Source organism: Triturus cristatus, chromosome 7, assembly GCF_964204655.1.
Source record: "Triturus cristatus chromosome 7, aTriCri1.1, whole genome shotgun sequence".
In the NCBI taxonomy this organism is placed as follows: Eukaryota; Metazoa; Chordata; class Amphibia; order Caudata; family Salamandridae; genus Triturus; species Triturus cristatus.
Genome location: NC_140590.1, coordinates 203,756,519 through 203,778,827, shown reverse-complemented (window position 1 = coordinate 203,778,827; position 22,309 = coordinate 203,756,519). Strand labels below are relative to the sequence as shown.

Genomic DNA, 22,309 nt, shown 5'->3' with positions numbered 1-22,309 from the left:
CTGTGAGTGTGCACTGGTCCTCTCCTGCCTGTGAGTGTGCACTGGTACTCTCCCGCCTGTGAGTGTGCACTGGTACTCTCCCGCCTGTGAGTGTGCACTGGTACTCTCCCGCCTGTGAGTGTGCACTGGTACTCTCCCGCCTGTGAGTGTGCACTGGTCCTCTCCTGCCTGAGTGTGCGCATTGGTCCTCTCCCGGCTGTGAGTGTGCACTGGTCCTCTCCTGGCTGTGAGTGTGCACTGGTCCTCTCCCGGCTGTGAGTGTACACTGGTCCTCTCCCGGCTGTGAGTGTGCACTGGTCCTCTCCCGGCTGCGAGTGTGTGCTCGTCCTCTTCTCTCCTCACTGTGTGTGCTAGTCCTCTTCTCTCCTAACTATGAGAGAGAGTGAGAGCTCGCTCGTCTCTCATTCTTGCTGTGAGTGTGTGCTGGTCCTCTTATCTCCTAACTATGTGTGTGAGAGAGGGACCTCTTCTCTCATTCTTGCTGTGTGTGTGCGCGCTGGTCCTCTTCTCTCATTCTTGCTGTGTGTGTGTGTGCTGGTCCTCTTCTCTCATTCTTGCTGTGTGTGTGGTCCTCTTCTCTCATTCTTGGTGTGTGTGTGTGTGTGTGTGCTGGTCCTCTTCTCACATTCTTGCTGTGTGTGTGTGTGCGCTGGTCCTCTTCTCACATTCTTGCTGTGTGTGCGCGCGCTGGTCCTCTTCTCACATTCTTGCTGCGAGTGTGTGCTGGTCCTCTTCTCTCCTAACAGAGAGAGAGAGAGAGAGAGCTCTTCTCTCATTCTTGCTGTGTGTGTGTGTGCTGGTCCTCTTCTCTCCTCACTGTGTGCGCTATTCCTCTTCTCTCCTAACTATGAGAGAGAGAGAGCGAGAGAGAGACCAAAAGAGAGACCTCTTCTCTCGTTCTTGCTGTGTGTGTGTGCTGATCCTCTTCTCTCCTAACTATGAGAGAGAGTCCCCTCTTCTCTCATTCTTGAGGGGTGTGTGTGTGTGTGTGTGTGTGTGTGTGTGTGTGTGTGTGTGTGTGTGTGTGTGCGCGCGCGCGCTGGTCCTCTTCTCTCATTCTTGCTGTGTGTGTGCTGGTCCTCTTCTCTCATTCTTGCTGTGTGTGTGTGCTGGTCCTCTTCCCACATTCTTGCTGGGAGTGTGTGCTGGTCCTCTTCCCACATTCTTGCTGGGAGTGTGTGCTGGTCCTCTTCTCACATTCTTGCTGTGAGTGTGTGCTGGTCCTCTTCTCACATTCTTGCTGTGAGTGTGTGCTGGTCCTCTTCTCACATTCTTCTCACATTCTTGCTGTGAGTGTGTGCTGGTCCTCTTCTCACATTCTTGCTGCGAGTGTGTGCTGGTCCTCTTCTCACATCCTTGCTGTGAGTGTGTGCTTGTCCATTCCTCTCTTCTCCTATCCTGGCTGTGGGTTTGTGCTGGCCCTCTCCTCTCTTCTTTCCTGTCTGTGGGTATGAGCTGGCTGTAGTCTCTCTTCGGCAAATAGAACAACTGTTGGAAGGAATGCTTAACAATGTCAAACATTCACCCCTAGTACAGAGATCTGGGCCTAAATCCATAATTTGTTGCCTACCCCGCCATTCCAGTTTAAACCTAGCCATATGCAAATCAGTCTTGACCCTGATCGCCATGGCAACAGTCCTGCCTGATCTGCCAAGCCAGGTCCCCCCTGGAGCGGAAACAAGCATCCTGGGACCGGTTTCGAGGTATCACCCCTCATCAGCCAGGCTAGCTTGAATCCAGTGGCAAAGTGCACACGGGGCCCAGGTCTGGGCATACCTGTCCCATTCGGGGTGACAAATGCAAAAAGAACCATTGCTGGATGGAATGCTGAACAATGTGAAACATTCACTCGCAGTACAGATATCTGGACCTGAATCCTTCGTTTTTTTGCCCACCATGCAATTCCAGTTTAAACCCATCCAGATGTGAATCAGTCTTGACCCTGCTCCCGCGATCTCTTGACTGGGGCTGAGCTGTTTATAAGTTTCAGCACTTCATCCATCATCTTGTTGTGTTTGCTGTGTTCATCCTAAGTGGCCATGGGTATGTGTGCGTACCCGAAACCGGTCCCAGGATGCTTTGTTCCATTTCAGGAAGTGCCTGGCCTGGCAGTTCGGGCTGGACTGTTCCCATGAGGAGCAGGGTCGAGATTGATTTGCATATGGCCTGGTCCAAACTGGGGTGGCATAGTGACCAAAACAAAGATGAATTAAACCCACATCTCTTGACTGGATGTGAGTGGTTGAAAGGTTTCCGCACTCCATCCATCATCTTGTTGTGTTTGCCGTCTTCTCATATCATGGCTCTGTGTGTTTGTTGGTCGTCTCCTCTCTTATGTCCTGACTTTGAGAATGTGACAGCCGTCTTCTCTCTTCTCACATCCTGGCTTTAAGTGTGTGCTGGTCCTCTTCTCTCCTGTGTGTGTGTGTGTGGGTGTCTGTGTGTGTGCTGGTCGTCTTCTCTCTTCTCACATCCTGACTGTGGGTGTTTGCTTGTCATCTACTCTTCTCTCCTGGTTCTGAGCGTGTGGTGGTCGTCTTCTTGCATATCACATCCTGGCTGTGACTGTATACGAGTCCTCTTCTCTCCTGACTGTGTGGGCTTTTCCTCTCCTGGCTGTGCGTGTGTGTTTGTCCTCTCCTCTCACACCCTAGCGGCAGGTGTGTGTAAGTCCTCTCCTCTCCTGGCTGTTAGTGTGTGCTGGTCCTCTCCTCCCTTCTCACATCCCGGCTGAGAGTGTTTGCTAATCTTATCCTGGCTATTAATACATGCTTGCCCTCCCCATCTTCTCTCCTTGCTATGAGGGTGTGCTGGTTCTCTCCTCTGTTCTCATAGCCTGGCTGTGAGTGTGTGCTGGCCCTGTTCAGGCTGTGAGGGTGTGCTGGTCCTCTTCTCTCCTGGCTATGAGTGGGCTGATCCTTCCCTCTATTCTCCCCATGCTGTGAAGTGTGCTTGTCCTCTCCTGGCGGTGAATGTGTGCTGGTCCTCTCCTCTATGCTCTCCTGGCTGTAAATATGTGCTGGTCTTATCCTCTCTTCTCACATATTGGCTGTGAGAATGTGCTGCTCCTCTCCTGGCTTTGAGTGTGTGATGGTCCTCTCCTCTCCTGCCTGTGTGTGTGTTTGTGTTGGTCCTCTCCTGGCTCTGAGTGTGTGCTGGTCCTTTTCTCACTGGCTGTGTGTGTGTGCTGGTCCTTTTCTCACTGGCTGTGTGTGTGTGCTGGTCCTCTTCTCACTGGCTGTGAGGGTGTCCTGGTCCTCTTCTCACTGGCTGTGAGGGTGTGCTGGTCCTCTCCTGGCTATGAGTGGGTGCTGGCCTTCTCCTCTCTCTCTCCTCCAGGATGTGAGTGTGAGCTGGTTCTTGCCTCGCCTTGCTGTGAGTTTGTGCTGGCCCTCTCCTGTCACATCATGGCTCAGTGTGTGCTGGTCCTCCTATTTCATGGCTGTGAGTCGATGCTGGTCCTCTCTTCTCACATCCTGGCTGTGAGTGTGTGCTGGTCCTCCCCTCTCTTCGGGCTGCTAATGTGTGCTGGTCCTCGAATGGCTGTGAAAAAGTGATTGTCCTGTCCTGACTGTGTGTGTGCTGGTCTTCTCCTCTCTACATACTGGCTGTGAGTGAGTGTTGGTCCTTCTCTCTCCTGGCTGTAAGTGCGTGCTGGTCCTCTCCTAGCTGTGAGTGTGTGTGCTGGTCCTCTCCTGACTACGAGTGTGTGCTGGTCCTCTACTCTCCTGGCTTTGAGAGTGTTTTGTGGCTTCTAGCGTGGGATGGTCCTCTTCTGGCTGAGTGTGTGTGATCCTCTTGTCTCCTGGTTTTGTGTGTGTGTGTGTGCTGGTTCTCGCCTGGCTGCGAGTGTGTGCTAGACCTCTTCTCTCCTGGCTTTGAGTGTGTGATGGTCCTTTTCTCTCATCCTGGCTGTAAGTGTGTGCATGGTCATCCCCTCTCTTCTCACATCCTGCCTGTGATTGCCTTATGATGCATTTCTCTCTTGCCTGTGAGTTTGTACTGGTTCTCACCTCTCTTCTCACACTCTGGCTGTAAATGTGTATTGGTTCTCCCTTCTCTTCTCTGCCGGCTGTTGTCCTCTCCTCTCGTTTCCAGGCTGGGGGCGTTTGCTGTGACTCTCCTCTCTTCTCACATCCTGACTGAGTGTGTGCTGATCCTCTTCTGGCTGTGAGTGTGTGCTGGGACTCTTCTCTTCTGGCTGTGAGTGTGTGCTGATCCTCTTCTGGCTGTGAGTGTGTGCTGGGACTCTTCTCTTCTGGCTGGGTGTGTGCTGGTCCTCTAACCTTTTCTCTCCGGTTTGTGTGTGTGTGCTGCTCCTCACCCCTCTTCTCTGCTGGCTGTGAGTGTGTGCTGGCCCTCCCCACTGTTCCCAAATCCTCGCTGTGTGTGTGTGTGCTGGTCTATCTTCTAACATCCTGATTATAATTATGCGTGTGCATGTTTATTGTTATTTCATGTTCCCTGTCGATGTCAGAAAAGATAATTTATTTTTGATGCTCCATTTTTCTGATTGTGTTTCTTTTTTCTTTTCTTTCAGAAGATGCAGAGCTGGTACAGTGTAAGTGTTTTTTTTTTCTCTTATGATTAACAAAGCTGGTCATATTAAAATAAAATTGCATTGGCATAGGAACTATGGGGTACGCGGGACAAAAATTGGGGGGGTGGGCGACAGACTACCCTGAAGTTTAAAGAGAGATAGTGATGCAGTCCATTAATAGCATGGAAACAAGTTTAAACGTGCTGCTGATTTAAATTCAACATGTCTCTTTTCCCAAATCCTAGTGCGCAAAGCGCATTCCACTAAAAGGATTTCAGATCCCTTGCTCCACCCACCCCGTGTATGTATCCCCGGCTGCTGCATCTTTGATGACACAGAGGATTCTTACCGGATGTGTGTGCTGGGTTCTAGTACTTCACAGGTCATTCAAAGGCCCTTTAAAAGTAGAGGAGGCTTTCTTTTTTAGTTTCTTCTTGTACCCCTTGCAATCTACCTCTCTCTTCAGCTGACTTGCAAGGTCTCACTTAAAGACTTAGGGCCTCATGTAGGTAGCCAAATACCGGTCGGTAACGGCCGATTTTCGGTAATTATACCGTTACCGACCGGTATTTAGGCTTTTGGTATGTAGGGGGACAATTTCTGTATTCGGAATTTACCGAATCGGTAATTTTACCGATTCGGTAAATTCCGAATACAGAAATGAGATGTAGGGGGAGTGTGTGGCTGATGTTTGGAGTCGGTATTTACCACCAACTAATAGTTGGTGGTAAATGAAGAATGGATGTGGAAATGCATTTCAAAGCGCCTACAAGTGTGCAATGTGGCAGACATACATGCCCTTAGGGCATGTATGTGTGCCACATGTGCACACATGGCCGTTTCAGGGGTGCAACAGGGTGTCATTGTGACACCCTGCCACCCTTGCATGTGTTCCCCCCCATTACCGAATCGGTATTTACCGATTCGGTAATGAGGCATACCTTCCCATCAATGGGAAGGTATGCCTCATTACCGAATCGGTAAATACCGATTCGGTAATTACCGAATTTTAACGAATCGGTAATAATTACCGACTCATTACCTACATAGCATTTACCACTTCATAAATACCGAATCGGTATGATTCGGTATTTATGAAGTGGTAAATGCAAGCCCACCTACATAAGGCCCTTAGTGCGGAAAGATAAACAGGCACAAAGGGCTCCTTCAGCATATCTTTCTCCATTGACAGATAGGCTGCAGTAGTACCTTCTCACACCATTAACCACTACAAAGGAGAGATTATGCAAGTTTTCTTTAAAATATAAAGGAGCAAGACAGTTACATTGTATTGTTATATTTGAATTTCTATAGCGCTTTCCTAACCCTTGAGAGTGCCAAGAAGCTGTAACATAAATATTTATGACAAAATATAAAACGTTTTGTTTTTGTCTTAGCGCCCTGACACCATTCAAGAGACACTATTTAAACAGAATCTTTAATCAAAAGAATTATATATTATCAGGGTATATAAATTATTTTATTTAAAGGCCCAGTCCTCCATGTCAAATCTCTCTTAATTCCGGTTAGTTTTGTGTTTTACTAAGTGTATTGTGGGTGCTGTAGGCCCAGTTGCACTGTAAGTGCATGTCACATTTTCCTTATACAGAAGCTGCTTTGGGGGTAATTGGGTGAAGCTATGGGCATTTTAAGTACTTGAATCCTTAACTTCACCCCACAATAGTCCAAACATAGGGCACAAGGCACTCACTATCCACCACTAGACACTTCTATCCATCCATCCATTAGAATTACTCTAGAGCAACCCATCTCTCACTCTACCAACTCAAACTCATACATAAAAGAAGCAAAACCACATGGGAGGAACACAACTCTGACCACCACATACAACATATATTTTACCTATGGGTGTTCAAGAGGTACTGATGAGGTGTTAGGATTTGCAAAAATGCCAATATAATGAACTAATACCATCAGAAAAAGTGTAATATTATGCATCACAATATGTTTTTACTGCTGCATTATATATGCTGTCACATAATTTGGTCCTCCCCGATATTTGTAAAATCTATTGTCCCTAGATTAGTTCTCAAATGGTTGATATGGAGGGGGGTGAGCCAACAAGCTAACCGGGCGAACAGAGTCCGAGCCGAGCCGAGCCAAATCTCTGGCTTTGCTCTTAAAAACCCTGCACGAGCTGATCCCTGAAAATGTTTGCCATGAACATCATACACCAAACATCACTTAAAATATGATTAAGTCTTTTCGAAATTCAAAAAAGTGTATTTCTTTAACATGTGGACATTTTGACTGAATTATAGCACTGCACTGATAAGTATTTATTAAAAGTGTTGGATTTTAAACATGAGCTTAGAACCATTCCTGTCCTGACAATTGCATGTGAATCCTTTATGCAGCCCAGATTCTTATACTTAGAGAAACATTATAGACCATTAATGATACAGAATGGGTTGTGTACAGCTGGTACTCCGAACTCACGTATTTGAAGGTGCTTTCATATACAATTTTAAAAGTTTAAGTAAAAGTAGGGCAAAGAAGCAGAATACTCTACCTGTTGGTATCTGGTCACTAGACCTAGAAAAAGCCATAAATTCAGGACAGCCACGGTGGAGTTTGGCCCTAATACAGGGACCAGCTTAATCCTGCGTGCAAAGTTAAAAACTTCAAGATTTCACAGGAGGAGCCCATATAATCCTAGCCAATTGTCCGGGACCTGGGGGGGTCAACTTTTGGAGATCAGGAACTCAGTCCAGCAGGGCTCAGGCAGGTCCATTTGCAGGTTCAGGCAGGGCCAGTTGCAGAGAGGCCCCTATAGCTCAGAGCAGGAAGACAGCCACCTGATTCTTGGAGTAACTCTTAGTCATGGGTTCAAGGAGATAGTACTCCCTCGTTCATGCAACAAGGCAGGCTTGAAGAAGCAGGGCAGTCGTCTGAAGAAAAAGGCAGGCCTCAAGCAACAGGGCAGTTCTCTGGAGAACAAGGCTGGCCTTAAGCAACCGAGCAGTCCTCTGGTAGCAGCAGGCCAGTCGTCTGAGAAACAGGTCTCAAGCAGCAGGGCCGTACCCTGAAGTACAAGGCAATCCTACTGAAGTCTTCCCAGATCCCAATAGACTTCAATGGAGCAAGTCGCGGTTGGAATTTTGAAGTTTTAGGATACTTCGGGAGAGTCTACAAGCAAGTCACTTACAGGGTAAGTAGTTTGAGAGCCAACACACACACAGGAGCACCGTAGTGCTGGAGTTACCTCACCCAGGGAAGCCGGGTGCATAGGTCTCTTTTGGTGTCGGGTCGCGGCATCGTTTTCAATGGGAAACAAAGAAGGCTTGCTGCTTGTGAAGACAGGAGAAGTGTTCGGTGGAATCCAAGGCTGGATTCAGAAGAAAGAAGACCTGAAAGCAGAGGAGACAGTGTTCAAAGTCACTTGCCAGTGACCCGCGGCCAGGAAGCTGGATGCCCACAGTAGTCGGGTGATTTCAGGTGATCACGGTGTCTTGACTCTTCAGCCATGAGGTCCAGGAGGCGTCGACTACAACCAGGAGCTGGATTCGGCGTGTCCCATGAAGTCTGCAGCTTACTGAGGTGTCGGCAACCGGATTGGAGTCAACAAGCCTTGGCAACAGCAAGTCTCGTGGAAAGTGAAGAAAGTCAGCGGTGCAGACCAGCAAGGTCTGAAGGACTCACCCAGCGAGGGTAAGTCAGGGTAGGCAAGGAGCAACCAGGGGAGCCCTTTGGTTCTGTAGAAAAGTCTTCTGGGGACCCACAAGCCAACCGGCAAGGGATCGCAGAGATGCCTCGGGAGGATTCACTCACCAGGAGCCCACGGTTACTCTGGACGAGGTAGGCCTCTGATCTTCGGAGGAAATCATGCTGGAGGCTTGGCCCACACGTGGTCCAAAGCACAAGTTCGTAGACAGTCGTGAGGGGTTGCACTCGACAATAGGGCACGGTACCCGGGTATTGCTGTTCCTAGTCACTCGTGGGGCCCACTTGCCTCAGCTTCGCTGGGGACTCACGATGGCCTTGGAGAAGTCAGGAAATCCACTTCCGGTGCTGCAGAGACTTCGGACTCCGGCGGGAGCGGGAAAGTTTGCGTCCGTTGATGCAACGTTTTGGTGCCTGCCAAGCAGGGGAGTCACTCCTTGACTCCAAGGGAGATTCTTCAGTCTTCCAAGGTAGTGGAACGTCGAAAGGTCCAGGATTCTTCTTCAGAGCGTCGTACAGGGATATTTAGTTTGCAATGGCAAGGGTTCCCTAACTTATACTACAAGGAAGGGAGGGACTAGCTCTATGACCACTCCTATGGGAGGGTCAGGGGAGTGGGTGGCTACACACACTTCCCTTTTTCCAGTTTCGCGCCAGAGCAGAGGCTGGTAGCCCCTGAACCGGTTTGAGCTGGCATATGCACAGAGGAGCCTAGTGCTCCGCCAGTGCAGGACTTCAAAGCACTCTAGGAGTGCACCCACCCAGCCCCAATACACTAAATCCTGTCTGGGAGGTGACCACACCTCCCTGTGACAGGATGCCTATTGTTGGGCCTCCTCCACTGCGAGTTTCGGTCAGCAGCAGGAGGGCAGCCCAGTGTGTGCTGGTGGCATCCATTTTGTGATGCCAGGGCTCTTCAGGATTCTACCGTGTTTCCCCAGTAGGTACATGTCTATCCCTCTAGAAGGGTGGGATCATACTCCCACACCAATTACTGGTGTGGGGGTATGATTCCAAAGCGTTTGACACCAAACACGACATGTTTTAATGCAGCCATCCCAAAGTTAGCATTTACCGCTAAGTTATAATGCACTTAAGACTATATGGTTTAACCGCATCCACAAACAGCTACAGAGAATGGACTCTGAGAGCTGCAGAGGGGCCCTGCTCAGGCAGAGGCACCCCCTCACATGGAAACAAAGCACCCTGCCCTCAGGATTGTTGGGGCCTGCCTTAGGGGTGACTGATAGGTTTATGTGTGTGTGTAAGGTGAGATATAGGGAACCTATACCTCAGTGAGGGGTGCTAACACTACCTCACCCAGGCTGCAGTAGCAGGCCTGTGGGGTCAGATTGAGTCTGCTTCCCAGGGGTGGCATAATACATGCTTCAGCCCCTGGTAGGCCTGTGAAGTACCTATGCCCTTGGTACCTAAGGTACCATATACTAGGGGCTCACAAGGTACCACAGTATCCAATCACTAGTGCATCTAATATGCACTCCAAGTTGTTTAGAGGGAACAGAGAGGCTGGGGCCCTGATTAGCAGGGACCCAGCCAGACTATAGCCAGAAACCAGTGTAACCATCAGAAAAAAAGTGGGGGCAACATAAGTGCAGATCCTACTCTCCTACAGTCTGTTTAGGCCCTACCTTAAGTGTGAAAAAAGGAAGGTTTAATCATGGTGAAAGGTTTATTTCACCAAGTCGAGATGGCAGTTTAAACTGCACTACAGGCAGCAGTGGCAGGCATGAGACGTGTTTTTAAGGGCTACTTGAGTGGGTATCACAATTCTGCTGGCCCACTAGTAGCTTTTAATTTCCAGTCCCAGAGGACATGTATTACCTCTTTACTAGGGATTTATAAGTACATTTAATGTGCCAATTGTATGTAATGTAATTTTAGCATGTTTAAAGGAGAGAGCGCTTTACCACTGTGCAGCAGCACTCTAAGCTTATTTTACACACATAATACGAGCAGGACAGGCAGCAGCACAGAAGCTTCCCTTCACACACATAAGAGCTGTATGTGCAGCAGCACAGAAGCTTCCCTTCACACACATAAGAGCTGTATGTGCAGCAGCACTGAAGCTTCCCTTCACACACCTAAGAGCTGTATGTGCAGCAGCACTGAAGCTTCCTTTACTCACACATGAGTGGTACACACTGAAGCTTCCTTTACACACCTAATATGAACAGTACATGCAGCATCACTGCAAGCTTCCTTTACTCACATATGAGCAGTACGCGCAGCAGCATGGCAAGCTTCCCTTACACACATATTATGAGCAGTACATGCAGCAGCAGCCACATGGCTCAAATGCAGAAGACACTGTAAGGAATCTGCGTGCAAACTGGCTCAGTGTTATGCCGAAATGACACGATTCAGACAAAACTCCAAAAAAGCAGGGAGACCTTTCTCCCCTTATTATTATTTTTATATTATGCGTGTGAAGGAAGCCTGCAGTGCTGCAGCTGCTCATTATAGCACCCCCTATTTGTGATAACTGAGCTTAGCCTCTTCGGGATAGCACCCGCCAGCTTAAAATGGATTGCAATGGAGAACACACAAGGGATATGGCAGTGCGAGTCCACACGATGGCGCTGACATCAAAGTTCATTTAATAGACCGCGTTGAATGTTCAATTTGACTGATTTTCGGTGAAGTTATTATGAATCAGTGTACTGTTGAAGTAAAAACAAGTTATGGTGTTGTATTAGTGATGGAGTGAAATAGATAACTGCAGAGTTTGAGTCCCGATACTTCCTATTGCATTATGGGTATAGTAGTATTGTTCCACATCACAGGCCTCATTGGCGGGAAACGAAGCAGGTGTGGGTCACTGAGGGAGGAGCAGCTGAGAGGAAGTCCGGTTAAATAGATGTAGGGGAGAGAGGTGTATGATCCTTCGTTGATACACCGAGGGGGTTGGAGGAGTTTCAGCGTTTGTTGCAGGTATGAAAAAAAATGGTGGGATAGCGCCTGGGAAACAGCCCCGTTCAAAGATGAGGGGGGGAGGGATAACGAAAGAGTGTAAACGATCGGGGTCAGAGGGTGAACAGCGCTTATAGCAGCGCTTGGTGTGAACTGTGGTAAAACTGCGGGGAAGTGTTTGTTTTGTTAAACATCGAGGTAGAAAAAGCAACAAACTAGAGAACGCAGATGCCATTTGGTTAGTGAGATAACCGGGAGACAAGCCAAGGCGCGTACCTTCAAACTATGATTCAACTGTGGGGCAAAGAAAAAAGAGCGATGATGTAATATGGAAGTAGGACTGAATGAATACATGTGTGATGCATCACAATAACACTGTGTACGGACTAGGGTCTCATTGTTATTCTTTAAGCGACCCCCGACGAAGGGCAATCTTAGGCCGAAATGCATTGGGTTTTATTTGAATAAACGCGGCCTTTTATGAACAGCGCCTCGTCGTGTTCTTATACTGAGGTCTGCAGGGGCACATTTTCAACAAAAGGAACTTGGAAAAATGGCGCATATTTCCACGTGTGGAATTTAATTACAAAGAGTGAAAAGGAGAAGCGCAGGAATAAAACAATTAAATGTTGAGAATGGAGTACAATACGCCAAATGGCACAACATTGCTGTGCACTGGTTGGGGGGGCGGAAAGGTCTCCCTGCTTTTTGGAGTTTCAAATGCAGAAGAAGCATCTCAGCAGCTACTAACACAAATAACCACATTGCAGGGGCAGCAGCATTGCAAGCGTCCATTATGTACATATGAACAGGACCTGCAGCAGCACTGCAAGCTTCCATTACACACACATGAGCAGTATGAGCAGCAGCACTGAAGCTTCCGTTACACACATATGAGCAGTATGTGCAGCAGCACTACAAGCTTTCTTTACACACATAATATGAACAGTGCATACAGCATCACCGCAAGCTTCCTTTACACACACATGAGTGGTACACACTGAAGCTTCCTTTACACACACAATATGAACAGTGCATGCAGCAGCACTGTAAGCTTCTATTACACGCATATGAGAAGTACATGCAGCAGCACTGCAAGCTTTCCTTACACACATAAGTACAGTACATACAGCAGCATCCACATGGCTCAAATTCAGAAAAAGCATCTCATCAGCCAACACAAATAACCACATTGCAGGGGCAGCAGCAGCATTGCAAGCTTCCTTTATGTACATAATATGAACAGTACGTGCAGCAGCACTGCAAGCTTTTATTACACACAAACAGTATGTGCAGTAGCACTGCAGGCTTCCTTTACACACCCTATGAGCAGTATGTGCAGCAGCACTGAAGCTTCCTTTACACACAAAATATGAACAGTACATGCAGCAGCACTGTAAGCCTCCTTTACACACATAATATGAGCAGTACATGCAGCAGCGCTGCAAGCTTCTTTTACACACATCAATCAATCAGAGTATTTGTAAAGCACACTACTTACCTGTGAGGGTCTCAAGGCGCTGGGGAGGGGGGGAATGCTGCTACTGCTCAAAGAGCCAGGTCTTGAAGAGTCTTCTGAAGGTCAGCAGGTCTTGGGTCTGTCGTAGGTGGGTGGGGAGGGTGTTCCAGGTCTTGGCGGCGAGGTGGGAGAACTATCTGCCACCAGAGGTTGCTCTTCGGATGCAGGGGACTGTGGCGAGAGCGAGGTCGGCAGAGCGAAGCTGGCAGGTTGGGTGTAGAAGCGGAGTCGTCTGAGGTAGGCTGGTACGGTGTTGTGTAGTGCCTTGTGTGCGTGGGTGAGGATCTTGAAGGTTATCCTCTTGTTGACGGGGAGCCAGTGAAGGTCTCTCAGGTGGGGTGTGATGTGGCTGCACATAATATGAACAGTACACGCAGAAGCATTGTAAGCTTCCTTTACATACATAATATGAACAGTGCATGCAGCAGCACTGTAAGCTTCTTTACACACATAATATGAACAGTGCATGCCCTTTTCTTCATGATCTACACTGGCTTCGTATAGACAAGCGCATCGAACACAAGACGCTGTGCACAATGTTTAAGATTAAACATCAGACTGCTCCTGCATACTTGCAATCTCTTGTCCATCCTTATGTCCCTGTTTGCTCGCTCAGATCTGCATCACAGGGCAATTTTCATGTTCCTCGTTTTAGGCTGTCTAGAATGGGAGGTCGTTCTTTCTCATGTCTCGCTCCTAGGCTGTGGAACACACTTCCTCTGTCTTTGAAGCTGGAACCTCAATACTTGAATTTTCGTAAGAATTTGAAAACCTGGTTATTTTCCCGCAAATAAACTTCAGCCACAGTTATCCCCTTATTGCCTGGTCATCGGCGGCGCCGGGAGACCCCATTGTGGGTAGCTGCGCGCCTAAGAAATCAATTAATATTAATAATAATAATAATAATGCAGTAGCACCTGCTTGGCTCAAAAGCGGTAGGGGCCAAGCAACAGCGGCATACACAAATACATGGATTACTGCCTGAGCAGCACCAGCACTGCCAGCTTCCTTTGCACACATAATATGAACATAACTTGCAACAGCACTTGCTTGGTTCAAATGCAGCAGAAGCTACATACACATTGCTATAATGAGCAGCTGCAGCACTGCAGGCTTCCTAAACACGCATAATATGAATGGTACACACAGCAACACCTGCTTGGCTCAAATGCAGGAGGGATACAGCAGCCCCCACATACAAAAATAAACCGTACTGCAGCAGCAGCACAGCAAGATTCATGAACACGCAATATATAAACTGTACACACTGCAGCACCTGCTTGACTTAAATGCAGGGGGGATACAGCAGCAGCTACATACCCAAATATACATAATATTGCATGAGTAGCAGTGTCACACTAAGCTTCCTTACATACTTAATATGGACATTACATGCAGCAGCGCTTGCTTGGCTCAAATGCAGTGGAGGCATAGGAGCAGCTATATATACACAAATCCGTTCTGATGCTTTCGGGTTGAGCTTGTGCTATAAAAAAACTCCCCAAAAAAAGGGTCCCTCGATGGATCACAGAAATTGAGGGAGGCCAAGGAAATACTTCCATGACCATTTGGTCACACTGTCCCAGCCAGATTGCACAAGGTCACTCTTCTGGCACCTTAATCTGAACAAATCCCTTCCCACTAGCCCCGATATCTATTATAAATAATGTACTGGTGTAACTACGCTATACAGAACAAAGAACCCCATGCTATACATTAAAAGGATATTGCACGTCACAGAGGACCTTCATGATCCTATACAGAAATGAGGCCACAGGACATGTTCCTTTATATGGCCATAGAACTCCGAGGTGACTTGCAATATCCTTATAATGTACAACCGTGGGTACTTTATTCCTCATAATACATGGTCGCACCATCACCCTCCCCACACACTACTTACATTCTTGCTAGTTCATATAAAAGCGATTGAATGTTTGCAGTCATGAAGAGTAAAATAATAAAGTACTAGAATAAAATTAGAATATCTAGTGCAAAACTAAACACACCAAAAATAGTTGAAAAAGATATTAGAATCAATTTAAATTAAGTCAGAATTTTAAAAAAGCGTTGTTGCTCAGAATGTGTAGAAACCTGCAGAAAGTGATTGGACCATTCCTATATTTAGCTAAAGTGTGAAAAAAATAAACATGTTGCCTCAAATTTTTCCTTTCTCCTACTCCCTGTTCATTTAGAAAAACAGAACATAAGTAGAAAAAGCCACATTTTGTTTTTTTAAGTGCAGCTTTAAGTCAACATCCTGCGATTCTGGGCTGGAGCAACAATTGCATTACAGAGGGACGGACACGTTCATTTTGTTAGGCACAGGGAGATTAAGTGATTTGCCCAGAATCACAGGATGTTGGGTGTCCCTGCCACGACTCGAACCTTGTTCCCCAGCTTCTAGATCGACTGCGCTAGTCGTTAGGCCACATCCTCTCCCCAAGTGATTTGCCCAGAATCACAGGATGTTGGGTGCCCCTGCCAAGACTCGAACCTGGTTCCCCAGCTTCGAGATCGACTGCTCTAGTAGTTATGCCACATCCTCTTCCCCTTTCACAATGATCCTTCGACAGTGGCGGGTGTTGACTCACTTCCGGATCTGTAATCTCTTTGTGGGGTCTCCTTGGGGTGCCAGGCGTTCAAAGCAGCAAGTCGTGTATTGGGTTGAGGAGGAGTTTGGTGTTATGGGTTGCTCTGGTCTGGTGGAAAAAGGCACGTGTCTGACGTGCTTGAGTGACTTATTCAATGTCAAAATGTATTTTTTTTCCAGAAATTTCCTGAACGTAAGGTTTTCAGGTGTGGGTCTCAAGCAGGGTTTAGGACGTTCCGCGGTTCAAGTCCTTGGGCTGCGAGGGGTCTGCTTTAGTGTCTCCGTAGTTTGAATCTAGGGTGCGTGATGCCCGAACTAGGGTTGGTGTGCAGAGAGTTGTGCGTTATTGTCATTGGAACAGTGCAGGACGTTAGAGGTACACCTGGCTGTATAATGGTACCCCCTCCTGCGCCCCACCCACTTTGTTTTCATCCGTTAGGCCACTCGTGGCTCGGGTCCCACAGTGCAGCCTCGGCCCCTCCGAGGAGAGCAGGGACCCACGGAGCAGCAGAGCAGGGAGCGGGGGCGGCGGTAACTGGGTGGCAGGGGAGGGCCCCCTTGGGGCGATGCCGTGCACAATACGGCCCGCCCCTTTGAGTGCTGGGCCTCCCTCGACCCCTGCTGTCGATCTCCCCAAGGTACTGGAAACAGATGAAAGATTCATGCCGCCCATAAATGATTCAAGGGTGGCAGTGCAAGGCCTCCTTGCAACCTGGGCTCCTGGAGTAGGCGTAGAAGGAGGCACGTCTCCTACGGGTACCGGGTGGGGGTCAGTCTGAGGCGACGCAGCCTGGCCGCGAAGGAGGTGCCTCTGCTCCCATCACCTGTCAACAGCACTGTGCTCCTCTGTCAACAGAGGCCGCGCGGCCTTTCTTTGGTGTCAGACGCACCCCTGCCCCGGGGTCCTAGAGGGAGCGGGCTACAGATACACAGACACATTACCATTTGGCCCAGCGCAGGTAATAACTAAGCCACCTGATGCTGGCAGAGTTAATGTGTATGAAGGCCTGGAAGGGCTGGGGCGGAGCATGTCTCATGCTGATCATATACTGCGGTAAGACTCACTCAAAACAGTCCTATGTGGCCTCATAGCCGGTGCAAGTCCAGGAGCCGGTGCAAGTCCGAGCCTCTCAATATTAGAAGTAGGGAGGAGGCCATTATATATCAGTCTGCGAGGGCTGGCAGAAGTTAGTCTTATGTTGGGTTGGAGACTGCGGGAGGCTGGCCGGTGCTGGCCACGCCGTGCTATGATCCGGAGCAGTGTGGCTGCAGCTTTACCAGGCCTCTGGGGAAAACAAGCTGTCTAGAAGAGATGCAAGCAGAAGGGAAGGTGCACCTGCGAATAGTTAAGAACCTTCGTGTAATCCAAAATATATTCTTTATTGTATTTATTCCATAAAAGACTAATAAAGTCCAGCCAACGCGTTTCGTTCGATTTTCTCCTGGAACATCGTCGGGGCTTTAGACTGCGGACTCAAGGACCGGACATACTTATCTAGTTGCGGCACTACGGCGCGTAGCGTGGTGGTTTTACTGATAATTACGGATTTTCTCTCTTCGAAGCAAGGATACTAGACTAACCTGCTGTCTAAAGCGAGTGGGATGGAATTTTCACCACCTGGAAAGTTTCTACCAATGACATTGAAGCCTTGAAAAAGTCACGGGACGATTTCCCAGATTGTGCGACGAAACGTGTTTGCTGATCAGAAAGAAAATAATAAAAGAGAGAAGATTTCTGAAACTGTGTTTATAATTTGTGTATACTTGCATTGATATTTATTTAATATCACTCTACAGACATGTGCTGAGGATTTTGTGAATCTCTCCCTCACGAAGAACCACGTTGACACCAGACTCGTCTTCCAGGAAGGAATGAAAGACGTTGCACCTTGGATGAGCAGCAGCTGTCTGTAGCTCAACTCCGAGAAGACAGAAGTCCTCATCCGTGGACCCACCCCCTCGGCCTGGGACAACACTTGGTGGCCTACTGCCCTCTGCAACCCCCACCACCACCACAGACCACGTCCGGAACCTCAGCATCATACTCCACTCCTACCTCCATCAACGCCTTCGCCTCCACCTGCTTCCACACCCTCCGCATCCTTTGGAAGACTTTTAAGTGGGGCCCCCCAAAGCAAGAAAGATTGTTCCCCACGCACTCATAACTAGCAGAATAGACTATGGGCGCACACACTATGCCAGAATCAACAAATCCCTGCTACGCAAACTCCAGACCATCCAGAACACCACGGCCAGAGTCGTCCTCGGCATCCCACGACATGAGCACATCACCCTGCACCTACGAGACCTCCACTTGCTCCCCGTCACAAGGAGAGTAACCTTCAAGCTACTCACCCACTCCTACAAGTCTCTCCACAACACCAGACCCAAAAACCTCAACGAAAGACTATCCTTCCACGTGGCCAAAAGAAACCTCCCCTCTGCTGACCTCGCTATAGCAGAAACCCCATGCATCTGCAGAACCAGAGCGGGTGAAAGAACCTTCTCCTACGTCACAGCCAAAGCCTGGACCTAGCTCCCAGTCAACATCAGACGCTCCCCTACTCTGCACATCTTCAGGAAAAGCCTCAAGACCTGGCTTTTCAGCGAACTCGGAGCTGCTCCTCCCGCCCCGCGCCTTGAGACCCTCACAGGTGAGTAGCGCACCTCACAATTCCCTGATTGATCGATCTACTCAAGCTGCAGTTTCCTCAACGCAAGCAGAAGATTTCTCAACGCTAGTGATGGCGACCATCCGCGACCACCTGCATTGAGAAATTTCACAGGAAGGTGGTCTGGAGTAAGATTTTCCTCTATCGTGCTCGCCAACTTAAAGTTGGTGAGCGGAGAAAAAACTCCACACCACGTGAAGCTCAGAGTGGAATTTCACATCCAGTCCTACTGGCGACGTAAAGGGAGAACCGGCTCGTACCTTCCGCATCACTCACTTTCACTGGTGTGACACCAACAGAACCAAGAAAGTGCATTTAGAAAGAATCAGAGGGGGGGGGGGGGGGGGGAGTATTGCAGTTCTTCAAACATAAACACTTACGCATCCAGAACAACCTCCATCTTACCCTAGCCCTACCCAGAATAAGCTGAGTATATACTGCAGCTATAACTTTCCATACCTGGGAGTTGTGCACCATCATCACCAAGCTTGATGGCGTCCTTTCTGATCCTACACTGCGCTTCCCTTTGCCACAGTCGGCTGTGAATACCACTCAGGCATTTAAAGATAATTTTGGGCCATAGACATGCACTCTTGCAAAATGAAGAGGCATCAGGGCTGTCCCACTGCTTTAACTTGTGCTACGCAGCACACCGGCGCTGACAATAACACTATCCAGACATCTGCTGGCATCCTCTAGTTAGGATTTCCCCCACCCAGCTGCATTGGGGGACTGCGCATAGCAGAGTGAGTAGCCCTAATGCAGAGACGACAGAACAACTCCATTTCCCAACCCATGGACAGGACCTCGAAGAGGTCTTTGCCAGTTTCTTTCGGTCAGGCAGGCTGGACCTGGATTGACTTGTCCTTCAGTCACCTCCAGTCTAGACTCTGCTGTTTCAAACGCCGAGAGTGTTTTCCTGTATTCTGTCTACCATTCACACTGTGTCCCTTAGGTACCCCATTATGTTGTCAGCTTAAATATGTTCCTATCCGCTGTCAGTAGACCAGATTCTTAAGAGAACTGTCTAGAAGATGTGCAAGTGTTTCCACCATCCGTACAATGACTGCAGGGCAGTGGTTTCGGGTACTTCTCTTAGAGAGCTCTCAGTGGGCCAACGTGGGCAGAAGCTTCTCTGATAATCCCCTGCCCCCATCCTCTGGGGTGTCCCTCAGGGTTCCATCCTAGCATCCACTCACCTCAGAATCTATGTCGAACCCCTGGGTTCCCTCCTTAAAGATATTGGCTTGGTTTCAGTGGGCACTGCTTCCTTGTACCTTTCTCCAGTTTTCGGCTACCTATCACATCCATTTTGTTTCCTAGCTGTCGACTCACAGTAAGACCCCGGTGCATTCTGGTACTTACAGCCTGTCCCATCACAGTACGTGACATTGTCTAGCTCACACCCGCAGCCCGTACTGGTAAGAGCGGTGGGGCCTGGTGAGGAGGAGGGGGGGATTTCGATGTACGATGATGAGGGAAAATTAAATAATCAATTTTCCCTCGTCGTATGTCGAAATCCCCCCTCACCGGGCCTCAACGTTCTTACCTGCACGGGCCGCGGCTGCTAGTTCAGACTTATCCAATGTTGGTCCTGAAGGGCCGGATCCATGCCAGATTTTCAATTTAATTTCTACATTTGTCTAAGTGTGGATATGCTAAACATCTGGCATAGATCATAGCTCATAAGACATTTCAAAACACAAAGATATTTGTACACAATTTAATAAAATGTTATAGGCATTTGTTGAACCAATGTATGTGTTGGTTTCTTGAGAAAGCTGTAGTTTTCTCTAGAGAACCCCAATTCAATCCACCTCACCCCAATACAATCTACCTCACTCCAATCAAACTCACCTCAATCCAGCAAAATCGAATTTACCCCACTCAAATCCACCTCACCCACCCCTATCCAGTTCACCTCCCAATCAATCAATTAATCAGGGATTTGTCAAGTGCGCTACTCACCCGTGAGGGTCTCAAGGTGCTGGGAGGGAGGGGGGTACGGAAGGGGTGGAAGGTTCGTGCAGCTCAGTTATCTGAAGTGCCAGATCTTGAGGCTCTTCCTGAATGCTTGCACAGTGGGGGATCGTCTGATGCTGAGGGGGAGTTTGTTCCCGGTCTTGGCTGTGATGTAGGAGAAGGCCTCACTCCCATTCTGGCTCTGCGGATGCGTGGGGTTTCGGCCAGTGCAAGGTTGGCGGAGCGGCAGTTTCTCTTGGGTGCGTAGAAGGAGATTCTTTCATTGAGGAAATGGGTGTCTGGTGTTGTGGAGGGATTTGCAGGTGTGGGTGAGCAGTTTGAAGGTCACCCTCTTCTCGACATGGAGCCAATGGAGGTCTAGCAGGTGTTGGGTGATGTGGTCTTGTCGTGGGATGCCGATGAGGCGTCTGGCTGCAGTGTTCTGGATGGTCTGGAGTTTGTTGAGAAGAGATTTGTTGATCCCGGCATAAAGGGCGTTCCAGTCCAGTCTGCTGGTTATGCGAGCGTAGGTGACAGCCTTTCTAGATTCAGTGGGAATCCATTTGAAGGTTTTGTGGAGGATGCGGACGGTATTGAAGTACGTGGATGAAACTGCGTTGATGTGTCGGTTCATGGTGAGGGTGGAGCTGAGTATGATGCCTAGGTTGCGGGTGTGGTCCGTGGGTGTGGGTGGGGGAGGGTTGCCGAGAGTGGTGGGCCAACAGGTGTGGTCTCATGCGGAGGGGGTGGATCTGATGATGAGGACTTCCGTTGTCTCCAAGTTGAGCTTAAAGGCAGCTGCTGATCATCCAGGATGCGACATCTTTTATCCCTTCCTGGAAGCTGTGTCTGGTGATGTCCGGTTTCTTGGTGAGAGGGAAGATGAGCCGGGTGTCATCGGCATAGGATACTATGCTGAGTCCATGTTGAAGAGCATGGGTTTGAGCGAGGATCCTTTGGGTACTCCGAAATGGATCCCTGTGGGTTCCGAGCGGAAGGGCGGGAGTCTGATTCTTTGGGTTCGGCCGGTGAGGAAGGAGCAGATCCAGTCTAGGGCAGTTCCTGTATATGTAGTCTGGCAGTGAGTGTGTGGTTGGATACGGTGTCGAAGGCTGCTGAGGTCTAGTAGGATGAGGGCCGCTGTGTGTCCCTGGTCGATTAGAGTGCAGATGTCGTCTGCCAATCTCCCTCAATCCAATCCACCTCACTCAATCCAATCCACTTTACTCCAATCAAATCCACCCCACTGCTTGCCAGTCTACTCCACTGCAACCCACCCCACACAACGCCAGTCAAATCCACCCCATGTTACCCCACTCCACTCCTGTCCACCCCACCCTACTCCAACACACCCCATTTCACCTCACCGACTACACCCCACCCCAATCCACTCCCCCCTACCTCAATCCAATCCACCCCACTGCAGTCCAATCCACCCACGCTACTCCAGTCTACCCCACGAATATGTCATTGCATCGATTGCACTACAACTCAGTCGTTACACCGACCACGTTGTTACAATGCGAACCATTACATCGAAAGTCATTACGACTTGCTGTAGGATGCTGGACTTCGGAATAGTATGATTTACTACTCTTACTCCAGTTAATGCAACAGCAGGGAAGGTGTTGGATTGTAGATCCAACACCTTCTGCCCCCTACAGCAAGTCATTGTAACAACTTGCGATATAATGTTTTGCGTTGTAACAACGCGGTCGTTGTAACAACGCGTTGTAATGGAATGTGTTGTTGCGCATTCAATGTAAATGATGTCTCCCCCTACCCCACCATAGTTCAGTCCACCCCACTCAATCCAATCCATCCAGCTCATCACACTCAATCCACCCCACTCCAATCCACACCACTGCAGTCCACTCCACCCGAATCCCATCCACCCCACTCTAATGCACCCCACTCTCAACCACCCTACTCTAATTCAGCCCACCTGAAACCAATCTAATCCAACCCAATCCACCTCACCCTACTCATTCCAAACCACTCTACCCCAGTCCACCCCAATCTACTCAACCAATCCACCTCACCATCTCAATACACTTCAACACACTCCACCCTATTCCACCCCTCGCCACTCCACTGTATGTCACTGCACTCTGCGCATTCTACACCGCTCCACTCTACAACACTGCACTCTCTGCCACTGAACTGTTGAACTCTACTCCAGTTTGAAAAACTACTCCCCTACTCCATCAAATGCAGTCTAGGACACACTATTCCCTCCACTCCACTTTAGTACACTCCACATCACTAACTTTTAGCCATGCTGAACAGCAGCCACACTGGTGTACAACTTGGAAAAAAAACATATTGCCAAAGCCCATAGCTCTTGTTTAGGAGAGACCAGTGGCTTTGCCAGTGCTTGTTTACACATGCTAATACTGTCTGTGCAA

General features: G+C 48.8%; 1 protein-coding gene across 3 annotated transcripts in view; it reads left to right on the top strand.

The window, feature by feature from the left end:
- The window catches only part of GRAMD1A (GRAM domain containing 1A), a 676,680-nt gene that overhangs the window by 489,119 nt on the left and 165,252 nt on the right, over positions 1–22,309 (top strand). For all 3 annotated transcript variants that reach the window (XM_085616040.1, XM_085616042.1, XM_085616041.1), the window contains exon 3: positions 4,541–4,561. In XM_085616040.1, coding sequence (XP_085472166.1) covers positions 4,541–4,561 — 21 coding nt within the window. The remainder of the gene's footprint in view (positions 1–4,540; positions 4,562–22,309) is intronic.